Genomic DNA, 24,401 nt, shown 5'->3' on the forward strand with positions numbered 1-24,401 from the left:
AAAGTGCAAGCAGGTTTTTATTGACAGCAATGACAAATGAGTTTAATCCAGAACATACTGTACACTCTCCCCTTTGAACAATAAAGATCTTGCAGCATTTACTTAAACCAGATATACTGTTTGTATGTGTGTGCGTGTGTGTGTTTGTGTGTGTGTGTGTTTCATTGAATATTTTTCATTGAATGTTTTTTTTATTATATACCTCAGATTACTGTTCTTATATTCCAGAGCACAGAGCACAAATTATGGAGAAGGTTTGGAATTAACAATAATAAAGCATACAAGCCAAGAAACAAACAAACAAACAAAACTACAACTGTTTCAAAACATGTCTGTTATTTCCATTCTAATAAATGACTGGGTGTGTAAAGCGCTTTGGGGTCCCTAGGGGGACTAGTAAAAGCGCTATACAAATACAGGCCATTTACCAATAAACAGTCTAACCAGTTATCATCCAGTCTCATCTCCACTTTCAGAACTCTAATTACATCAGTTATTTATATGCGACTGTTATCAAATCAACATTAATAAACCATGTGAGATATCTGCATGTAGAAATATAAACCACTCATCCCCATCCCCACCCTCCCACCCATCTTCGGTGGTTTTTGGCCACAAGTGTGTTTCACATGTCCTCGCATGCACCCTCCAAGTTATAATACATAAACAAGAAACACTCACCACGTGTTCATTTGTGCTAAACTAACAGATGAATAATCAGGCTGCTGATGTTTATTATGGTGTCTGAGGTCTAGGTCCACACAAGCAACAACCCAAACCTATCCCTATGATATCACAATATATATTTATGCTTTTTTCAAATGCCCTCTCAATTCTCGAATAATCAGGGAACAGAGGCAATGCAACACTATGAATGGTCACTTTGAGTGCATCATTGTGATTTATATCACTTCAAAAACAAAAATCAACCAAAAGCAGTGAAACAAAAGAAGAAGAAAAAACACCCCATCAACAGCTTCAAAAGAAACCCTCCAGAAGTGAATAATATTCGACTACATATCTAAACAAGCTCATAGGGGTTTTGTGTTGGCTGCTCTGGAGCTGCTGCTGGGCACCTGTTGGTCTTCATCATAACTTCATACACATAATCATTGGATCCTTGCAGGGAAGGTCTTGCTTTTCTTTCATGGCTTTTCATTTTTCTCGCCTGTCAATAGTAAAATACCACTGTATCAGTTTTCTGTATAAATAGTATGATGGTTTAAGCAGATTTCAAAAAAGTACATCCAGTTAACTTCTAGAAAGTTTTCATTTTTGACAAATGATTTGACACATGGTAAAACAATAAAACAGTGCTCACAGTGGGTACAAAGCCAAGTGGAGTTCTTAAGAAGTGGAGTTTACAGAGGACAGGTGTGTTAGTGTATTATTAACGTTGGGTTTTGTAACAAAGAAAAATTATTTTCATCTTGAGCTAACAGAGCGAAAGACGTGAACAGTGTGATGCACTTTCCAAGGAGCTGCAGCCCTTTCACAGCTGCACTTCAAGATCCAAACAGATAATTCAGTGGTTTCTGATATAATCAGCAAGTCAGCGCAAGAGCGTTTACAGTGTTTACAGCAGTCATACTTGGTTGCGGTGAGGCTAATAAATGTGTACATTTACATGTCTGCAGACAGAAGATAACCACTGCTGCACACCATAGCTGCAGGGCTGGATTACATAACAGTACCTTACATAGAAAGCTTTAAGTAGAAAGAACTGAACTCACCTTCTGGATCATCAGTAGGATTAAGATTATGATGAACAGCAGGATGATGGTGGAAATACTGATGATTAACACCAGAGGTAGATGTCTCTCCTCTGCAGTGGACAAGAGCGCTTTTTGTCTGGAACATGGTTCTGTGTGAAATACAGGGAAACACAAGTGATGTCTTCATTCAGCTACATAAGAAGTTTACCATCCTGGTGCACTCCTTTAATTACACTGTTCTAACTTTAAATTTGCAATGTAATACAGAATTCTCCAAAAGAAAACTCAAGAAGAGCTCATCTAAAAATAAAAGGAAGATTGCTCTTCTCTTTGTATATCATATAGGAAGAGGAAAAGTAATTAAAAGTAATTAAAATCTGTGTTGTCACTGTTTGTTTAAAAAAAACAATAGCCTTTTATATTACTTTTATTCAGCATTACTGTTGAGGGTGTCACCAAGCCCAAATGGCACATCAGTAATTGTGAATTATGGTCTATTGTGTTTTATATCTACTGTAAGTTGAGTTCAGCCCTACTGAAGACCACAACCATAAGAGATATCACAATTGTAAAACTTAACATAAAATCGTTTTCTTTGTTATTGCTACTTCTTTTTTTTATAGCTTCATAAAGTGTGCAAGCTAATTTGTGGCAATGGAAGCATCTGTATGCAGTGCACCTCACTTGGCTGATAACAGCACTGGGAGTTAACAGACAGGCTGTTAGTTGAGAGAATCAAACTGACCTTTGGGATGCTCGGTAGTATTATGCTCACGATTACCACCAGGTAGACGTCTCTTCTCTGTGGTCGTCTGGAGCTCTCTGTTAGGTTTGTTTGTTATTTCTGTATGGAAAAAAATGTAAATACAAATTTAGAATAGCTTTAACTGTACTTTAACAGCAAAAAATTTTTTGATACAAAACCCTTCATAGTCAGGAAGGACAACAGAAAATTGGTATTTTTTGTATATGTCACCTTGACAAGAAAAGTGGATTAGGTCACATCATTTACAAGCTGGAGTAATGAAACATATAGAAGACACATTAAACAGGAGCCCTGTGTTTGTATACGACCAAAGAAGTTGTGTAAAGTGTAAATTAAAACTGAATGTAATGATCTGCAAATCTCATAAACACAGAAAACATGTCAAATATTTAAATTGTGAAATTTTACTTTTTCATGAAAAATATTAAGTCATTTTTCATTTGATGGCAGCAGTTTGTCTCAAAATGATGGTGGAGGGCAAAAAAAGACTGTAAAATAAAGTAGTAGCAAAAACAAAGCCCTGCAGGAACACTTCACCTCTTGCTAATTAGGTTAATTGGCAGGAAGTCAGCGTTATAACAAAGTACAAAAAGAGCATTGTAGCGAGGCAGAGTTTCTAAGAAGTAAAGATGGGCAGAGGGCCATTAATTGGTAAAAACTATAATGTTCCTCAATGTAAAACCATTAAGACTGAATATCTCATCATCTGTATTACATAATATCAAAAGATTCAGAGAATTAGTATTGGATGCCAGTGATCTTTGGGCCTTCAGGTGGTAGTTCAGTAAAAACAGGTATGATTTTACCTTGGAAATCATTGCATGGTTTCAGGAACACAGCCATAAATCACTGCCTGTGTTAGTTGACCATGCCATCCTCAAAAGGAGGTTAAAGCTTTATCATGCAAAGAAGCCATATGTGTATGTGATCTAGAAACAGTGCCATCTTCTCTGGGCCAAAGTTAGTTTTAAATGAAGTCGAAAACTGTTCTGTGGACAAAAAACCCGAAATTTGAAATACTTCTTGGAAAACTTGGACTCTTTCAGACTAAAGAAGAGAGGGACCATTAGTGAGGATGCATTAGTGCCTGTGGAACTGAAAGCCTGTACATTTGGCACCATCGATTTTGAAAGGTATATGCAGGTTTTAGAGCAACAAACAGTAGGTTCCAATCTGGACAACACGGTGCCGAGCTCTTCAGCCTGTATTCCAAACTTTCACCAACTGAAAACATTTGGTGCATCATAAAAAGAAAAACATGGCAAGGAAGACCCTGGACTGTTGAGCAGCTAGAGTGCTATTGGACAAAAATGGGACATTACTTTCCTAAAAGTCCAGCAACTGATCTGTTGTTTAAAAAAAAGTAGGTATGCTGCACAGTACTAAATGTGACCCTGTCCTAATGTTTTGTAGATGTGTTGACCTAATTTTTTTCTTTAAATTGTATATATTTTCAGTTTAAATATTCTGTTATGAATAAAATGTGGGTTTATGAGATTTGCAAATCACTGTGTGCTGTTTTTAGTAACATTTTACAGTGAATTTTTTTTTAAAAATGAGGTTATATTTTACAGATTCAGAAGTGCAAAAGTATTAAACTGAAACAGTTGTTGCTGGTACAATAACTTTCTTAAATATATTTTTCAGCAACAGTGGTGTTTATAGAGTGCTATCCTGCCTAAATACTTCATAAAAATACTACATATTGGAGTTTAGGGTTATAAAAAGCTGACTTTCCTGGAGCCCAAATAACCACATCCATGTGTAATGTCACCACTGTGTAGGTAAATATAAACCAACTTCCTATACTGTTGCTACTTCGTAATGTAAAAATCACATCCTGAATTTGTAACTGTGTACTGTACATTTACAGTACACTGTCTTTAGCCCCTCTAAAGTCTTTTAGTTACTGGACAAGATTTTGGAGTTAAATGGAAGAAAACACTCACCTCTTACAAAAACTGTGTAGACTTTGCACTCAACACTTTTGTCTACTGATTCTTTGTAGACACAAGTGTAGACACCAGAATCATCCACAGTCAGATTGGTCATGGTGATGCTGTGGTTCATGGGAGCTCCGTTTGACTCAATCCTGCCTTTGTATCTCGATCGCACAGCGACTTTGCTGTTTACATGGTTTCTATAGTAATACACCTCATTCTGTTCAGTAAACCTATGATACAGATACATCCCAACATATCGACCATTGTTTTTGGGGCATTCTTCTGAGGAACACTTCAAAGTGATGCTCTCACCAGGCTCTGTGATGATTATAGTGCCTTCTGTTATAAAAGAGACAAAGTCTCTGATTAAAGACATGTCAAAGACACCTGCATTAACAGTGGCTGAATACCAGTTGTTCTGGAAGCACTTTAGACACATATCAAAATGTAATGTGACATTAATTTAAACCAGAAACAAATTAAGAAATGGTAAAAAAGTCCTCTCTCAGCTAGTGTTATTTCATGCAGACATAAACAAAATGAAAACCTCAGAATAGGAAAGTAAATGAACATACCTGAAGTGGAATAAGAAAAAATCAGTACTAGGGCCCAACACAGTCGCATCATCTCTGCAGCAGTGGCAGCATAAACTGCTTGTGTTTCTAATGCTCTCTCTCTATTTACAAACACACACACAGATAAAAGAGACAGTGAGTAGTGTTTCCTGTATGTATGGTCTGGACTGATGATTAGCGCATCTTGTAGGATAAAATCACTGGTTTCAGTTTTAGATAGTGAAGTTGTGTTTAGCTTTTAAATCTCGATGCAAATGTGTTCATGAGAAAAAATACAGTACAAGTATGTCAATAACTTCTTTAAAATGACTCAGATTTACCATTTAAAAGCAAAAAGCAGATTGCCATGCGCAATCTGACAATGAAGAATAAGACAGCAATAAAAAAAAACCCAACTCATTTCTGTGCTTTACTAACAAAGACACAATGTCTGTTTTTTTAAAAATTACATTTTTTTAAAGCATATAACCTAGTTTACCTCAATATTTTGTAAATAATGTAGATGTAAATCAAATCACCTTTTACAAAAGTTGACAACAGACAATAGCAGTAGATTTTCAACTGGTCTCACGGTTCACATTCCTGCTCATCATCAGAGTATCATAAGTATTAAGGAATATATAACATACCGTAAGATGAAGAAATACTGTTAAGGTCAAGGTGCCTCAACCAGATGATCCACTATGAGTCTCTGATTGTTGGACTTAGACCTACACAAAAGCCAATTTTGGCTTCTGATAAATGAAGGCTGGGATGTATTAAAGAAGCATAGTTAATATGTAATGATTGGGAAGTATGGACAGTTATTTCATTCAGTTATTTTTTGGCTATATTACATAAATGTTTGGAGATGTTTCCCTTCCACACTGCAACATTTGAGAAGTGAAATGTTCACTTTAAGCAAGTCCGAATGTCTGTAAAACTTCTTTATTATTTTGGGGATTTCAGAACCATCTGTAACATCTGTGTGTTGCCATATTGTAGTTACTTCACGCAGGTAATGAAACGGCAGCTTTTTTTTCCAGCCACTCCATTTAGGAATCAACATAGTGGGACATCTGCCTCCATCTCACCCATCCTCCACTGTCACATCGCCCTTCTGCATGTCCTCCATCACAACAACCATGAAGGTTCTGTGTGTTCTTCCTTGCTTTAAAGCTGGTGTGCTCCAAATGGCAGCAAAACTATGACTTTGTGGAAAGGCTTAGGGTACTACTGTTGTTCCATGTGCATTAATGTGGAAAACTCTGATGCTTTGGGGATACTCCCAGAGATCTTGGGTCCGTATCCAAAGTTCTTGAGCTGCAGGGATTTATGACTTTCAGAAGAAATAATCTTAATTGAGAGCAGCCTAAGCTCACATGCAGTTGTATACAAACAAAAGCCATGTGCTGCTCAAACCCAGTCTGCCACAATACGCTAAGCAACAACTCAGGTTACTTCCTTCTTAGACAGGTGTGTAGCTTGGTACGGCTGTGGCTGCTCTGTGGTCTCTGTGTCTCAAAATTTCAGCCTGCTAAGTAAAAAGGAATGGCTGATTAGAAGATATGCAGCAGCTGTACCATTCAGCTCAAGCTGGCACTGCTCTCTGAAATGCTCTGCCCCACCTCTGCAGCTAAGCTAAAACCACAGTGTACATCTACAACATTTTGTGTGGTAGTGGGATGTGGCTGTCTTGTCAAAAGACAAAACACCAAATGTTCTTCTCACAGTCACAATCAGAGAAATAAAAGTTTTCCAGGTGTGTGAAAGCACACCAGTGGTTATGTGGGTGCACAAACTGCAATAAAGCTTTTATTTTTAATATTTCCCTGATGTCATTTAAGATGTGTGACATTATTGTATACAACACACACAGCAAAATGTATCGTGCCTACTGCATGTTACAGGCTGGGAGGATGCACAGTCATGCACATTAACCAGCTATGTGGTAACTAAGAGTTCTGTAAAAAAAAAAAAGAAAAGGGAAGTTAAATTTGATTTCAAATAATATTTGTTTGTTCTTCCTTCATCAGACAGTCTGTCGTTAACGAGCTAACTGCGCTAACGCACTAGTTCCCACCATTTGAGCATTGCGTGGCACATCCGACATACTGTTTTACTTTTGTCCATGACGCGCTTACCATCAGGGTCATGCTTCACATGAAAACCAAAATAGTTCCAAACGGCAGATCTGAATGAGGGTGGGGGCCGTTCAATTTCGGGTAGCGTTGAGGCAGTTGCCATGTTACAATGAGCTTAGCTTCTGTCTTGCTAGCTTGTGCTGCGACAGTGCAGCCTAGGCGGAGTAGTTGAACGCAGATCCACTGAGCGCTCGACACAGACAGCATCGTCAGAAGAAAAGTTGATAAAATAAATAAAAAATGTGTATTGTTCAATACATATGCATACCGAACCGAAAGCACTGTATCGAACGGTTCAATATCGATACGAGTATTGTTGCACCCCTAATATAATATATTAGCACAGGTATCAATAAAGGACTACCGTATTAAACACTTTTACTAACCGCAGGAAGACAGACATTGGTGTTTAGGCGGGCGATGCTGGGACCCACGCGGGACAGCAGCTCCTCAAACTGGGCAAGGGAAAGACGGTGGTACCGCTGAAAGCGGCCATCATCCATATGCAGCTCCTGGAGCAAGTGGTGAAACTCACCAAACTGCTCATGCTTCTAGAGGACCAGATGGACCCAGGTACGGCGAGGACATCCTTTACGCCGCTGCTCTGCTCTCCACAGTAAATAGAGAAGGAGACTCTCTCTTCAAACGCTAGATTGACAGCTGCCATCTTGCAAACATACCGTCTGGCACTACTTCCTCCCACATTTCCGCTTCACACGCGTGAAAATTGCATATTTTGAAGCGCGACCAATTCGTGTTGGTCCCGCGTCGAGGTGCAAATGTGCACGCGACCAGCTAGGGGCGGTCTGGTATGGCAAGCCAATAGTATGGCAAGCCGTTAGAGCCATAAATCGCCACTTTCCTAACCCGTTTGGTTAAGAAATGGCGTAAAAAACGCCGTTTAATTATTCAAAACGCCGAAAAAAACGGCGTTCTGTTCCGACAAACGCCGCTTTTCCCGCCACTCGGATGGCGCCCTGAACGCACCATCCGAGTGACGTAAAAAGCGGCGTTCAAAGACAGACGGAAACGCCGTTTTTTACGCTACTCGGCACAAAACGCCGTTTTTATGCATCTTTGAACGGCGTTTTTTACGGCGTTCTCTGCCAGCTGTAACGGCGTTTAAAACGGCGTTTTGTTGAAATTATGCAGGGCACTCCCCATGGTTCCCTCATCCAATTACTTTCAACTCATTTCACCCAATCAAAGAAGAGGAAGTGCAGACCACACTAATGCATCACCGATTCACCTTGCTGCTAAGTGATTGCCTATTCAGTACCAGTGCTTGTCACAGTATTCACTTGTATTATAATCCCACTATGCATTTTGATGTGTTTAAGGCATGATCGAGCAAACAAACGACAGAATACTTTTTCTGAAACCTTAACTGTGTTACCTGTTATGGCAGCTAACAGGTAATGAGCTGAGCTTCTTTCTTATTTTCCTCTTTACTTCTCTTAACCTTAAACTTATGTCTTAGCAATCAGATCCTGCCATCTTGCATTACCGCTTCGTGCTAGTTATGTTGACTTTTCTCTTCTTTTTACTCCACTTTTTTCACCCGTGTTTGGACACTCGGGGCATGGCTCCTTTGTTTACATTAGGGATCAGCTGATAGCGCTGCGCCCTGCAGCTGCGCTACCGGCAGACAGACCCTACATCCCCAGTGAGGGAAGAAACGGGGGTGATGTCTCCCGAGGACACCTCACACACCATCTCTCCTTCCTGTAATCACTTTAAATGTGAGATCGCTCCCTGATATGATTGAGGAGCTAATGACGCTAACCCGGTCACAGTGGCAGTATCCCGGCACTGCCTCTGTGAGTAGGCTGCCCGGCTTCCAGCTGCTGCGGGCGGACAAGACGAGAGACAGCGGTGAGAGGAAAGGAGGGGGGCTGGCGGTGTTTGTTAAAGACGGTTGAGGTATCTCTGGGCACATCGCTGTGAAAGAACAACTCTGCAACACAGACATTGCCATTAGCGTTAGCCGTTAGCATCCGTGGAGGTAGCCTGTGACTCTGTGGTCCGCAGACTGCAAACGCAATCTCCGAGAGCTCTTCTTCTAATATCAGGGGACTTTAATCATGTCTCGCTGGACTCCACACTGCCCACCTTCACCCAGTATGTGACCTGCCCCACCGTAGGCAATAAAACATTGTACTTAATGTATGCCAATGAAAAAGTGGCATACAGTTCATCACCTCCCCCTGCCCAGGGAAGATCCGATCGTAACCGAGTGCGTCTTGTCCCTGTGTGCAGCCCTTACTGTGCAGGGAGCCACTAATCACCCACGCAGTGCAGAGATGGTCCGCGGAGGGCATATAAATAAATAATAAAAGCAAGTAAATGACAGTATGCTCTTTCTGAAACAAACGGAGACCTTAACTTTTATCAAAATACCGTTTTACTCAGTTTAAAGTAATACCACTGTATAATAGCCTTCAAATTTAATAATGTTAACAGTATCTCAGGAATATTTTTGCCCTTTCAACATGCATTAAAAAAATAGATATACAGTTTTGAATCAGACCTGTATGTACGTTTTCTCAAAAGTGATGTAAATAATCTCAAGAACCTGAAATAATAGTTTCCCATGTAAACTGGAGATGTCCTTGTCAATGTCATCAGAGTACTCTGGATGTCTTACACGAATTTGAAACATAAAACCAGAGTGGCACATGACAGTGTTGCACATAACATAACTAGTTTATATGACATGAAGTTATAAAAAAAAAAAGAATCCATGTAACATGGTAATGACATCTTTCTGATAACTGTCGGCTGCAGTGTGCATTATCTTGACAAAAGTATAAGATACTGAACCCACTGATATCATGTGGTGGAGGAGCACAAATACCTGGACACCCACATATATACATTTGCTGAACTGGAAGATCAAAACAGAAGCTGTACACAAGCAGTGTATGGGCAGGCTATTTTTTGTGAGCAAGCTTGTGCAGTGCACTTTGATGTGTTCTTCTTGGATCAGGAGAGCAAGCTCTGTGATTGGCTGCACTTCGGAAGCTGTGGTGGAGAGGAAGTGAGTGAACAAACTGCCATGCATCATGGATATTCCTCTCAATCCACCTCACCAGGTACTTCTCTAAAAGTGTGACTCAGGTCTGTTGCCCCAAAGGATACAGGAAATGCACTGATTTCCATGACAGAATTCACAACAACACAGACACAGGTCGGTTCTTTGAAACGGGCGTTTATTACTTGGGCCTTCTCTCCTCGGCTTCACCATCACCAGTACGCCGATACACCATGAGAACTGGTCACAAGCGAACAGTACAAATCAATTAGCAACTTTAGAGTACACATATTAAGTCCAAACACAAATAACAACATTTCTCAAATGACAAATACCTCGTTGGCTGCTTGTCCTGAAAAGAGGTCCTTATGTCCTTGTGTTGCTTTTTCTTTTAGTAAACTTTTAACTTAAAATCGCTTCATGAGAGACATCTGCTCCCTCGCAGTCCATGCAAAGTCTCGTGTACTCTCGTTAAGGGTATTCTCACGAGACACTAGCTCTTACACTTTACACATGTACATTTCAAATAAAGACATTTCAACACAAACTATATATATTCATGATATTATGTAACTTATTATAAATCAGTCATCTACATCATGAAATCCACACAGAACATTTTAACAGCATTTACACCACTACTCAATGGTACATAGTAAACACGTATCATAACTTTTCACATTGTATGTATCCAGTCACCTAGTTATTTTGAAGTCTTTCCACTTGCTGCTATTATGTTTCAGTCATTAATTGAACTGTCTCAGTGATATGTGGAGTCCAGAAAGTATATTAAGCCAGTGATGAGCTCAATACCATGACTCCCTCTGGTGCCACTTAGTGGATTAAACAGTTCTACCACTTGCTCCATCACCATTCCGTCCAGAGTAAATTCAATGTCTGGCACAGTAATCCTCTCAGGCCAGTCGACCAGCAATCCCAGCTCATCTGTACCATGAGCAGCAGCACCACCACCAGAATCTGCACCTGAGCCCTGAGCAGCAGTCGTCTCACTCTCAGTGGCTGTCACACCACCATCAGCTGTCCCACCAATAGTCCCATCAGCAGCAGCTGCTCTGGTCTGAAAGATGTCCTGCATGGCAGTTGAGAATCGGCCCTGTTGCTGGAGGCTGCCTCGGACAAAAATCTGTAATGGGCTCAAGTGTCTCTCTGTCCGCAAGCCATGATTGTTCCACTGTTGAGTGAAGTCTTTCAAATCTCTGTTGATCCTTGGGAGATAGATGTAATGGAGAGCCCAAAGGTGCATTTCATTGTCAATGTCAATGATGCCTTCCTCCTCCAGGTGGTGAAATAAATCACAGTACACATTGGTCATTCCTCGCCACAGATCACCCCAGAGCCTCTCAATTCTCTGATTATGGGTACTCCTTCCTCTTAGGGCACTTCCACGATCAAAGCCTCTGAAAATGTTCATCATCAGGCAGACAGCATTGTTTTCCCCTCCTCTGTCTGTCCGGACCCTCGAGGGTACACCATAGGATACCACGGCTCTGATGAAACTTGATAAAACAGTACTGCTTGTTTGAGGCATGAAGGAAGACCACAAGACGACTGTATCCATCAATAGCCCCATGAATGACTATCCTCCACCTAAAACCGTGGTCCATAAGAAGAAAAATCTTATTTCTGCTTTGTTATTGAAACAATGGAAACACACACTCTTAATTGATTTACATGGCACTATTGCATGTCAAGTTTGTCTGTACGTTGCTTGCGATGTCTGTGTTCTCTCATTTTCCCCTTTAAACATAACCAGTTGTGTTAGAGGACTGCCCATCCCAGGGCCTGGCTCTATTGGATGTGTCTTACTGTTCAACAGTTATATTTGATGTAATGCTGAATTTCACTTTGGTCAAAATAGGTGTTCAACAAATCAGTGTGCTTGGTTACCTTATCAGCTTGTGATTTCCATCAATGTGCCACAATGAGTTTGGACCTGCAACCTGATATGTTCTTCGTTCTGGTCTCCGCAAAACTGCTCTTATGGCAGCTGCTCCAGGATTTATCCGTAGCATGCTTGCTCGAACCCTCCTTCGCTGTACACGTAGTCCACGTACTCGCAGGGAGGCTCTGACAGCCTCAGGACCAATTTGTTCATTGCCAGCGACAATGTCCTGCACATGTTCATCCAGCGCACTGTCAGTCAGTTCCGCATACATTGATGCACGGGTGAAATGATACTGTCTGAAATCAGACAAAAAGAACACGAGTATTTTATCACTGCCATAACAACACACATCATTACTTGACTAGTTAGTGCACATTCAAATATACTAATTTTTACAATTTCACAATACCATTTAATTTGAATAAACAGTGGGTGTGTGTCACAAAAGAACTGAAAGTCACACTGGTTTCAAAAGTCACTGACCGCAGACGTCTTCGAATTGTACGAAGTGAAACATTCAAAATATCAGCCATCTGAGGTGCAGTGAATCCACATGACTTCAGGAATGAAAGCTGTTCCCGAGTGATAAGGTAAAGGGATCTGCCTCTACCTCTGTTGAAAACCACTGGTGCCTGGTATCCAAAAGAGCCTGAAAATATATAAGCGTTTGGTGTATTTGGAAAATAGGTTAAGACAGAGTCATAATTTATTTCACACTTTTGATCAGTCAAGGAATCGACACAATATGTGCTTACCTTGTTGGCCATGCTGAGTAGACAGTTCGACCTCCTGAATCAATTCAGCCAAGTCACGCAGAAGTTGATCTGCTGCAGTTACACTGATCAGTCTTCCTCTTGCCCACCGAAGGCTTCTCTGCATTGTCTCCAACCTCAAAGACATCAAAAAATTACTTCTTAATTCATGTTATATTTTCAGGCCATATTCCCCTTAAACATTTTATGCAAGTTAAAATGTTAAATGTTTTCCATCATGCTTTCATCATACCTCCTTAACGCTAACTGTAGCACATCTGGCCCAACATCGTCCATCAGCAGCCGCCGTGTACAGTCATTATGAATGTTCTTGCACCTTGAGATGAAAATCCTCCAGGCCATACTTTGTACTGTGATTCTACAAAGACAAAAATTTAAATTATTGCTTTCAACAGGTTTATATATTTAAATAAATCAAAAAATTTCATGTTAGTCTTCTGAAAATTGTGACTGAGCACTTTTGGAAACACTCTGTCATCACTAAGTATTGGGACTGTGAACAGTTACAGAATGCATCTGAAATAAATGTCACATTCTAACAGGTTATAGTTCTGTTAATAGAGCTTTTGAATCTACGTTTCATACATATTCCTATCTTTAATAGCAGTATGTCAACGATGTCAACCAATATTTTCATATTTCAAACACACACCCAAGTTAAAAATTTGAATCTCCGCATCTTCTACTCAGCATATCTGAAAAATCATTTTTGATAATGTTCCAATTCCATTGTCAAATGTTCCCATCCATGTTATTCATCTTTGTTTATTTTAAATGCTGTCATTAGTTGTTTTTTTTTCCAACTAATTACCAAAATGAACATGGTCTACATTGTTTTGCTCACTTAAATAAAACGACATTTTTGTATTGTACCCTGGGTTCATGAAGACCATGCTGTCTTTTAACTTTATTATTTATTTTCTGCATATACTGACTGTTCTTTATTCATTTCTTTACTTTCTCCTCTCTTCTTCTTCTTCAGTCAAGTTTAACGGCAGCTTGCATCCACTTTCTCCTCTCAATTCCGCTGAGATTAATTCCCGCTCTACTGTACAAGACTTGTGAATGGTTACCTGGAGGGATGTACCACTGTGAGAGGGGTGATACGGAACAGTCCAGGTGATCGCTGCTTTAATTTACCGGTCAGATATACCTAAATTGCACGTCGACATAGCTAGTGAACTGTAACTAGACCATAAATCAGTGATAACAAAAGAACATTCAATCTACTTTCTCCGGTACTTTATAGAAAAAATCAACATCAATTCAATGTCGTCTTGCTATCTGGGATGGCAGTGCAGTACCGTGTAGCCTAATCCGGCTAATGTAACAAGTGATATAAAACCGTATTTTAAATAATATAAAGTGGCTAAACGGAGTACCATATTAAAGACCTTATTAACATGCCTCACCTAAAATGGCATGTTGACAACATTCCTAACGGACAAAGGTTAGCATGACTTGTCTGTGAAGGTTCTCAGCATGACTTTTTTTTCCGCCTACTACAATACAAAGCTAACATATAACATGTGCTTAAAAGGACAAAGCAATGTTTTTGAATCATCGCTTCGCTTTTAGTTAGCAAAGTCGAACAATAATTGAGATTAACTAGGGTACTTACGGTGTTTTTTGTTGGCGCAGAGATTTCGCATGCATTCATCTGTATGTAGTTTGTCGCACATAGCTTGATTGAGACAACACAAATATGAGGTTGACTGTGATTGGTTAACACAAATTCTGATCACAGGTTGTGGTAAGGGGTGGATTAAAAAAAAACACAACCTTCAGTCTTGCTGATCCAATCACAAACAATGTACCTTCTCCCGCCGTACTTTGAATTTTAGGGATGCTATATATATATATCTGCCCAGCCTTTTGGCGAACTTTTTGTGGACAGTCATGTCCGAACGGAGCGCTGCATTTCGACGGAGAGTCACTGATATCAGAGACAGAATGAATGCCCAATTTAACCGGCTACTGAATCAAGATGACAGTGAAGAGGGGACATCTCTTCTACAAAGGTGAAATGCTTTGGTGGTGGTTACTCTATTGGCAAGCTTTTAGCTTTGCGCCTTTTTTGTTTTTGCAAAAGGAAATAACTTTTACATTTTTAAATAATAAATGGCTCGTTTACTAATTATCTGTTACAATTCAACAACAAATTCTGTAATCATAAATGTCTATCCTAGATTGACGACTTCAAATGACAGTCATTTTAATCCCTGTTATGTGCATTTATGCATAAAGATTTTAGTTTATAAATGTAGCATATCCCATATTTTCAGGGAGCATTTAATTTGCGAGACAATCGAAAAATGCATGCAATAAACACCGATGTGTTGAACACTCATTCCTTACTCTGAGTGTGTTGGGTGGTTTTGTTTTTTTTTCCTTTTTTTTCTTGGGGGGGGGGGTGTCTCTGTCATTAGTTTGACTAAAATTATCTCATGGTCTAATGATAGCTTTGGAGTTTTCCGCCAACAGCACGGAGGTGGGCCAGTGCGCAGACCAAGAGGCGGGAGAACCAGACATCGCCAGTTAACGTTTAAGGTGTCAGTACTAAGGAATCCCACACTGACACACTACCGATCTCATAGGGGTAATCAATATTTATATTAATATTAATTATTTGGAGTGATGGGTTTGAAAAATGAGAATTACATCATGGTGTCAGTTGTTTACAAATTGTAGAATTTGGCATTAGATTTTTAGCACCTTTGTAATCTTTATTTCCTTGCACCAATAAGTTGATGTTGAGACACTACAATGTGACAATTTACCCTTTTCCGTTTTTAGGGAAAGCTAATTTGGTTTAAATTTGATTACAGATGCCACTCCTGCTACTCGGGTGGTCGTTCCTGTAAACCTAAATGCAGCTGAATTCAGGCAGGCACTACGGGACAATATTGCAGACATACCCTTGCAGTTCGATCTATGCAAAGTGAATGGTCAGCGGCTCATTCTTCCTCTTTTTTTTTTTTTTTTTTTTTTTTTGTGTCCCGTTTGGATCTATAGCCATCAGAATTGTTGTCTTGAGGCCAAGAAAGATCCCAAGCGGATTTATTTTACCAAGTGGATCATCATGGCCTTGCCATATTGGTCCATTTGATTGACCTTTATTATAATTATGAATTTATTTTATTTTCAGTTGCAAACGGGACAGACATAACTGTGGGATAGGACAGGGGGAAAGAATGAAAGAAAGAGGGGGAGAGAAAGAAAGAAAACCAAAGGGGAGAAGAGACGGTGAGAAGGGGGGGAAGAGAGAAAAAAAACAAAACAAAAAACTCCTGGGTCACCTGTATGGAGAAAAAAAAAACAGAGGAGACAGCAAACAACAAAGAGCAACATAATAATAGAAAAAAAAAAGCACCATCACAATAAACTAGCTAGCAGTAGATATCAATAGTTACTAAATAATAAACGATATTGTGCAACACGCAAGATGGACAGCGCACAATGTGCCAAGGCACTTGGCACTAATTTGTTGTTATTATTATTAATATTATTATTAATTTATTTGTAAAATAAATTAAATTTAAAAAAACAAAGAAACAATTTGATTCTTTATGTTATTTTGTTTTATTAAAATCAAAATAACAACAAAACAAAAATAACTAATAAAAAAAATATTAAAAGTATTCAGCAGTGTTTTGTGAAATTTGTAATGAGCCTTAGTTAAGTTGATGTCACAGAAGTTTCTGAATCATTTAGATTGTTCAACAAACTGATTCACTCAGGTAAAGATGGTAAGCTGGAGCAATGGTACGCTTGGAGTTCAGTTTAAGTTTTCAGACAAACATTCACTCGATCAGTTGCAGCTTCTGCTTTTAAATAAATGATTTAGCTGCAAATGTTTAGCTGCAGGTAGCAAAGTCCAAAAGTGACAACATTTCCACTGCAGTCTCTCCAGAAATGGCTTATAAACTTTTGACCAAATTAGACATTTATCCTTGGATCATTGACAACCCTGTAGGGTGAAAATCTTTAATTGTACCTTTTATAACATTTTAACAAGTTACTGTCTCCTGCTGCATGTTTCCTGTTTTGGCTGAACTTCATCAGCAAAGCCCTCAAAGCAGCATATGAAAGAAAGTCATCTTTCATTGTTGTCTCCAGCGTGTTAAAAGAGAGATCGAGCTCAGTGATGAGTTTTGAAGCGGCTGCAGGGACTTCTCGAAGGTTTTGGCTCAAACAGTCGCAGGATGTTGTTCACAGTGGTGACACTGTTGACTGGTGATTGACAAGCACTGAGATACTAACATGACAAACACAAGAAACATCATGACTTATTCTCCTGAGTGCCTGCAAAACACAAAATCAAACTCAAAGCTTTTCTCTCAGGTGCTGGTGTGGCACAATCTAATGATAAGAAAGGTCATGCTTACAGCTTTTGGAGCACAGCTGCACAAAATAACAGCTTTTGGAGCACAAAATGCATTACAGGTAAACCCAGTACCCAAACATGTTAACAAGGATAAAGAAAAAACCTGAAACAAAAGCAGGTAGTGTGGTGATTTATGTTGTGAGGATGCTTTCACTCCCATCAAAGTCGCCCAGTGTTGAGAACCCAAATGAGCCCAAAAACCTCAAGTGGCTGCAACCAACAGCGAACGTCAAGAAGTGGATACTTGCATGTTGAGCCAGAAACATGCAGAAAACCCAAAAGAGGCAAGACAGCACACCTTGGTGCCACTCAGGCAGTACGAACACCTGGAAAGAGGAGCCCACAGTTCAGACCCAAGGACACTGGTAAGGACACCAGCCAGCCAGTTATAAGTCTAGTTTTAATTTTAATTTTAGTTAGTGTTATGGCCTGTCTAAGGGTGGCCAGACCATAATATAAGGGTGATCCACCCCTGTCTGACCCCAAGCAGCACATCACACAACCAGTACAATTTTGATGGTGATTTTTTTTCACAGTGATTGAATTCTAACAAAGGAAAGGAGCGAACTACAGCTTCGGGGTGGACCCCAAAACAACAAACAAAAGGGACCGTATCTAAAGGATGTACAAAACTTATTTATGAAAAGAATAAAACCAAATAACAATGTCTTATCTCCCTAACTAACAAAAACATGAGAAAAGGGTAATCGAATAGAGTGAACTATAGACTGTATAAAAGATAGGACCATTGCAACTTTACTGCAGCACTTCACCCTTTCACATAGTCCCAGCTCTTCTCTGTCATGTTTTATGGTGCTGCAAATGTCTTCAGTTGGTGAAAGGTCTGGGCTGCTGGTGTCTTGTTGTGCTTGCTATGCATCCCTGACTCGTTTCTTCTTTCTTTTTTTTTCTTTTTTTTAATGTATTTATTTATGCAAGTTTCAAATTTTTTTTACACATTCACAAACAGCGGGACAGAAGAACACAGACAATAAAGACAATAACAACCAAAAAAAACAAACAAACAAACAAAAAAAACAGAGCAACAAACCACACAACAGGGTACAAGGCCAGCACTTATTAAAAACAGCAGAGAAGCAAACAAAGCAACTGGTATACATGTCAAACAACTCACAATCTAGTGAGTCCAATCCACAAGATCAAATCCAAAGATCGCTAGGAGGAGCTGATAACAATCATGCAAAAACAGTTATGGGCAACAGCTCAGAATGAAAGCAGTTAAAACAATGTGGTCAGGACCCAGGGCGTGGACTGTCCTTCTTAATGTGGTCTATAAAGGGCCCCCATATCTTCCTGAACTTCTCCATGGAATCAGACGTAGAGAACCGAATTTCTTCCAGGTATAGACAGGAGACCATCTCCTCGAGCCACCTCTTGAAGCAGGGAGGGGAGGCAGATTTCCACTCCCCCAGAATCAAACGTTTGGCAATCACCATACCAAACATGAGGGCCTGTTGAACAGCAAAGGGAAGTGCCAAGGAGTCGCCGGAGCAGCCCAGGATCACCATAAGACAGTCAGGATACAGTTGCCTATCATAAACAGTGCTATAGAAACTAAAAATACTAGTCCAAAAGGCTGTAAGCGTAGAACAGGACCAAAAAAGATGCCCAAGAGTACCGTCCACAAGTTTACATTTATCACATTTGGGGGAAACGTTAGGAAAAATCTTGTTCAATTTGGTTTTGGAATAGTGCAGTCTATGGACAACCTTAAATTGAATTAACTGAAGCCGGGCGTTAACAGAGCATAGTTTTATCCGACTTAACACTTCAGCCCATAGATCGTCAGAGATAACCAAACCAGTGTCCCTTGTCCAAGCCTCTTTAATATGGCAAGAGGGGGCTGCCGAAGAAAAAAGGTTGACAAGCCGAGAAATTAAGTGTTTTGAGGTGGGAGGTTCGTTCATCATATTGTAAAAGACATGCTGTATGGGGATGGTATCTAAATTTGAGAATGCTTGCTTGACATAATTCCTAATTTGTAAGTACCGAAAAAAATGACTTGTAGGGAGATTGTACTTTGTCTGAAGCTGAGCAAAAGAGGCAAAATGATTGTCAATATAAAGATCCTTTATAGCAATTAACCCTTTGACAGGCCATTGTTTGAAAGCAGCATCCATTGTACTAGGCGTAAAGCTAGGATTGTGGCAGATCGGGGCAAAAGTTGACACTACCGGGAGGTTCAAGATTCTCTTAATTTGATTCAATATTTTTACGGAGTTGCAAAGAATAAAGTCATCACATGCACTTTTAATAACCGATTTTGAAAATAAGATAGCTGGCAAGGATGCTCCAGTGTGCTCGATAGCAGTGCTAAGCTCCAATTCGAGCCATTTAGGGCTGGACCTGCATCCCACAGCATCACCAACTATAGGCAGATTCCAGAAGACCCAGGCTCTGGCATTACAGGCCCAGTAATAATGTCTGAAAACTGGAAGGCCCAGACCACCCTCGTCCGAGGGCTTTTGCAAGTGAGACTTCGAGATGCGGGGGGGCTTGTAGGCCCAAACGAAAGGCATGATAATGGCATCCAACGCTTTGAAAAAGGAAGACCTGAGAAAAATAGGAACGTTCTGGAATAGGTACATGAATTTAGGGAGCACAACCATTTTGATTATATTGATACGGCCAATCATTGAAAGTGGGAGAAGTTTCCACCTATCTATCATACACTTGAGCTCATCAGTTAGAACCGAATAATTAAGCCTGAAGAGGAGTTTTGAGTTCCTAGGGATGTTAATACCCAGGTATGAAAAGTAATCCTGGGAGACCTTAAAGGGCAAACTAGACAGGAAATCAGGGCCCAGACCAGACGACAGCGGCATAAGAACAGACTTCTTCCAATTTATGGTGAACCCTGATAGGTGGCCAAAGCTGTCAATCAGCTTAAGAAGTGGAGGAAGGGAGATCTTTAAATCTGAAAGAGCCAATATGATATCATCTGCATACAGACCGATGGTGTACTCTGACGTGCCACAATTTATACCAGAGATATGGGAATTGGCTCTGATGGCAATGGCCAACGGCTCAAGAGCTAAAGCAAAAAGCATTGGAGAGAGGCAACAACCCTGCCTTGTCCCACGGTGTAAGAGGAACGGGAGCGACCTCTCATGGTTGGTAAGGACCGAGGAACGAGGGCAAGCGTAAAGCAACTTAATCATATTCAAAAAATTCGACCCAAAACCAAATTTTTCAAGAGTAGCAAACAAATAACTCCATTCCACTTGGTCGAAAGCCTGCTGGGCATCGAGTGAAATCACCGCAGAATTGGGCAGTGTCGTTGAGTACATCGCATTTAAGAGACATCTAGTATTAGAAAAAGAGAATCTATTGGGGATAAAACCCGATTGGTCAGGATGAATTATAGAGCCTATGTGCTTATTTAACCGGTTGGTTAGGACTTTAGCAATTATCTTTTGGTCTGAGTTGAGAAGACTTAGGGGACGATAGGAAGAAACATTAGTTTCGTCTCTGTCTTTTTTCAGGAGGAGACATATATGGGCATCGTAGAAAGAATGAGGGAATGAGCCGTTTAACACTGCGCAATTTACCATCCGAAGTAGCAGGGGAGCGATAACGTCAATATGTGTCTTATAAAGCTCTATCCCGAAACCGTCCGGACCACATGCTTTTCCATTAGGAAAGGAGCAGATTGCATTTCTAATTTCCTCCAGCGTAAAGTCTGCATCGAGTAAGCCCCGTGCAGCCTCAGGAAGAGTCGGGATGTCTAAAGCATTAAGAAAATTAGTGATTTCAGCAACTGTGGCCGTAGTACTAGATGTGTATAACTGACAATAAAAACTGCGAAATCTGTCATTTATCTGCTTGTGATCGGACAGCAACTGGCCAGTTGCAGAGAGAATTCTGTGTATCGCCCTTTCAGCTTGAATGCCCTTCAGCTGTCTGGAAAGCACCTTGTCAGCCTTTTCACCAAGCTCAAAATGCTTCTGTTTTAATCGACGAATACAATTCATGACCTGCTCCCCCAACATGTGGTTGTAGTCATATTTCAATTTGAGAATGGTATTAAGTGTGTCAGCAGCCCCGGTATCGCGATACTTCTCCTCCAACACAGACAGCTCTGCCTCAATATTAGTACGCAGCCTGAGTTTGTCCCTCTTCTGAGAAGCTTGATAAGCAATAATATGGCCTCTAATAACGACTTTAAAGGACTCCCACAAAACAGAGTCTGAAACTACACCATTATCATTAAATTGTAAAAATTCTGCGATTTTAGTAGATAGGTAAACCGTAAAAGAGTCATTTAGATATAAAGAGGGGTTAAATTTCCAATTGTATTGGGGGGTATATAGGTTGAAGTCAATTACCGTTGAGAGAGGTGCGTGGTCCGAAACTAAAATACTGTGATAAGTGGAACTAACCACTTTCGAAATAAGCCTGGAATCAATAAGAAAATAGTCAATTCTACTGAAGCTGCCATGGACAGGGGAGAAGAAAGAGTATTGCTTTTCTAACGGATGCTGGTGCCTCCAAATGTCAACCAAGTCCAAAGATTTAGTAAGAGTATTGAGTACAGAAACAGCTCTCAAGGTTGGGGCCAGGGACGCAGAAGACCTATCCAACAATGGATCGAAATAACAATTAAAATCACCACCGATAATGATATTATGGTCATTGTATTGTGAGACAAGATTGAATATTTTACTAAAGAAGTCAGGGTTGTCAAAATTAGGGGCATAGATGTTCAAGAGGACTACAGGGGTGGAGTTGACTGTACCTGTAACAAGTATGAACCTCCCACCTGGATCACATATCTGAGTTTTGAATATAAAAGGAATAGTTCTGCGAACAAGAATGGCAACCCCTCTCGCCCTGGAAGAAAAGGCGGACTGGTACACCTGTGACACCCATACCGATCTTAATCGCCTCTGCTCTGAAGGTTGGATATGGACTCGTTTCTTCTTTCTGCATCAAGTAAGGAATGTAGTGAAAGTTCCCAAGAGGTTAAAAACACCACTGAAAAAATGCCATCAGACCTGAGTTGGGACACTTGGATTATGGAGCTTCTGGACCAAGAGAGTGGATGGGAGCACGTGTTTAATAAGTAAGAGAATAACGTCCCCCAAAATGTTTAAATTTCAAAGCTCATGCATACATTAGTGATGGGCAGATGAAGCACTGAAGCTTTTCATCCAATTGGTTCACCCCAGCGCAAAGCTTCTTGAAGCTTTATTTGCTCTAGTAGGACACCTACTGGACGTAAAAATATTAGTTGGCATGAATTTGAAGAGTGTGGCCTTTTGCACACAGCCTGTAAATGTCAACAACAAAAGGAGTGTGTAAAACATGTATATTGTAGTGATGCAGTATACTGTGTATATTTATAGTGGCAGTATGGAAAATGATTATTTGGAAATGCTTAAAATGGAAATGATCATTTACTGTGAGGTGAGGTGTGGTTGGGGTGTGGACAGTGGTTGTGCTTTTGTAACGTTGAGGTATGGACAGCTACACACTGAGGCGTCAGTCCTGCCCATATTTTATTCAGTAAAAACTAAATTTTCACTGCTTTTATGACCTTTTTAGTGGGGAGAACATAGCTAGGATTTAATGATTTAACAAATCTTATAGATCCTTTGTCCTCCACAATGCTAAATGGCTGGGAGTCCTCAATCACCATGCTAACCAGGTTTTCATCTATTTGAGATTGTTCTCCTGAGGAAAGACAATAAAAACAAAGCACAAATATAAATATCACACACGTAACTTATTACAGTTGTATAATATTGTTATATCATTTAGTAACATTACGGCATGCTATTATTATCATGGCATTTGATGGCTCACCTGGTCTTGCTCAACAATCGCTGTTCCCCTTATTCTCATGCAAAGCTCTGTAGTGCCTAAGCATGGATGAGGTGTTGTTGTTATATCCCAGCTCCCTGGCACATAGCAAACACTTCACCTTGTACAAAAGTAAATACAGCTTAACATAAATTGTATTGCACCATCAGTATTATGAAAATACATCTTCTGTAGAAATACCTTGTTGGGAGGAATAAGATCAAAATGTTCCCACACAGGGGAGGACATCCTCCTCTTCTTAGCTGGCTCCATTCTCTCCTGAGTTTCTCTCCTCACTCTCATAAACCTCCAAACTGCCTCCCAGCTGTCTCCAACTCTCACTAACCGCAGCTCTCCATCAAACACCCACATTTTGATTGAAGTCTGAGGGGTTTGTATCGCTGTCACATCTCGCGGCAAAGTTCGAACCACTTCATGAACCAGTCACGTGGTACAGCCGGGCAGCGAGGCTTCGGACGTCATCATTTTCAGCTCCTCCCATAAATGAAGCAAGCCTCGATACGTGCATCGCGGAAACGCCCCCTCCATTACTCGACACATCACTAGCATACATGCACATCTAGTGCTCAGCGTCTAATTGTGTGTTTGTGTTTTTACCTTTTTGCAGTAGCGTAGTGAAACATTTGGGCGGTGGATAAATAATGGAAAATAAAATTCAGACTAGAGACGGCTTCAGGTGAGTACACGTGGTGCACAAGGACCAAAGCTCACCTTCTCAACCTGGACAAAATGAATTATTTTACACTGATACTGTAAACTTTTGTTTGTGTGTCAGGTTTCCATACATCGGAAACAGCTGCTGCATCTGTAATTCTGTCCATCCTGAGGAGAGTCCACACTCTACATCAGATCCTTGGCTCACCTATAATGATGCACAGGTGCTGCACACAACTGGATCTGCAGCTTGTGAGGAACAGCAGCATATACGAAGGGGATAAATAGAATAAATAGGAATAAAAAATAAAAATACAAGTGAATTGCACATTTCAAGTATTGAGTCTATTGCACTGTTGACTATTTACAAAAGTATTGCACAAAAGGTATTGCACAGTGAGGTGAAGAGGCACTACAGCTTAGTTGTTCCCCCCTCCTTTGTCCTCCTGTTTCCCCTCCCTCTCCCCTCCAGAGAGGAGTTAAACAGTCTGATGGCGTGTGGGACAAAGGAGTTTTTAAGTCTGTTAGTTCTTGTCTTTGGGAGAAGCAACCTGTCACTGAACAGACTCTTCTGGTTGTTAATGGCCATGTGCAGAGGATGCCCAGCATTGTTCATAATGTCCATCAGTTTCTTTAATGTCCTTTTCTCTGCCACTGTCACCAGAGTGTCCAGCTTCA

At 40.3% G+C, this 24,401-nt stretch overlaps 1 protein-coding gene, 1 long non-coding RNA gene and 1 pseudogene across 2 annotated transcripts; all 3 read right to left on the minus strand.

Annotated features, from left to right (window-relative positions):
- Positions 1 to 1,021: 1,021 nt before the first annotated feature.
- On the minus strand, positions 1,022 to 7,525 carry LOC146630763 (uncharacterized). The gene is made up of 6 exons (XM_085356084.1): positions 7,509 to 7,525; positions 5,000 to 5,100; positions 4,431 to 4,763; positions 2,461 to 2,559; positions 1,734 to 1,864; positions 1,022 to 1,168 (listed from the first exon to the last, which is right to left on the minus strand). Exons 1-6 carry the CDS (start codon positions 7,523 to 7,525, stop codon positions 1,022 to 1,024), a joined length of 828 nt encoding a protein of 275 aa, XP_085212210.1.
- Positions 7,526 to 10,916: 3,391 nt separating this feature from the next.
- Positions 10,917 to 12,333, minus strand: LOC146630764 (uncharacterized; annotated as a pseudogene).
- Positions 12,334 to 12,343: 10 nt separating this feature from the next.
- LOC146630765 (uncharacterized) lies at positions 12,344 to 13,115 on the minus strand. Its single transcript, XR_014906259.1, has 4 exons — positions 13,068 to 13,115; positions 12,818 to 12,951; positions 12,546 to 12,711; positions 12,344 to 12,358 (listed from the first exon to the last, which is right to left on the minus strand). It is a non-coding gene; the product is annotated as an uncharacterized LOC146630765 (long non-coding RNA).
- Between the last annotated feature and the right edge of the window lie 11,286 nt (positions 13,116 to 24,401).

Source organism: Diplotaxodon limnothrissa, linkage group LG6 (genome assembly GCF_057381915.1).
Source record: "Diplotaxodon limnothrissa isolate DT_005_m linkage group LG6, D_limnothrissa_male_GT1.1, whole genome shotgun sequence".
Classification (NCBI taxonomy): domain Eukaryota; kingdom Metazoa; phylum Chordata; class Actinopteri; order Cichliformes; family Cichlidae; genus Diplotaxodon; species Diplotaxodon limnothrissa.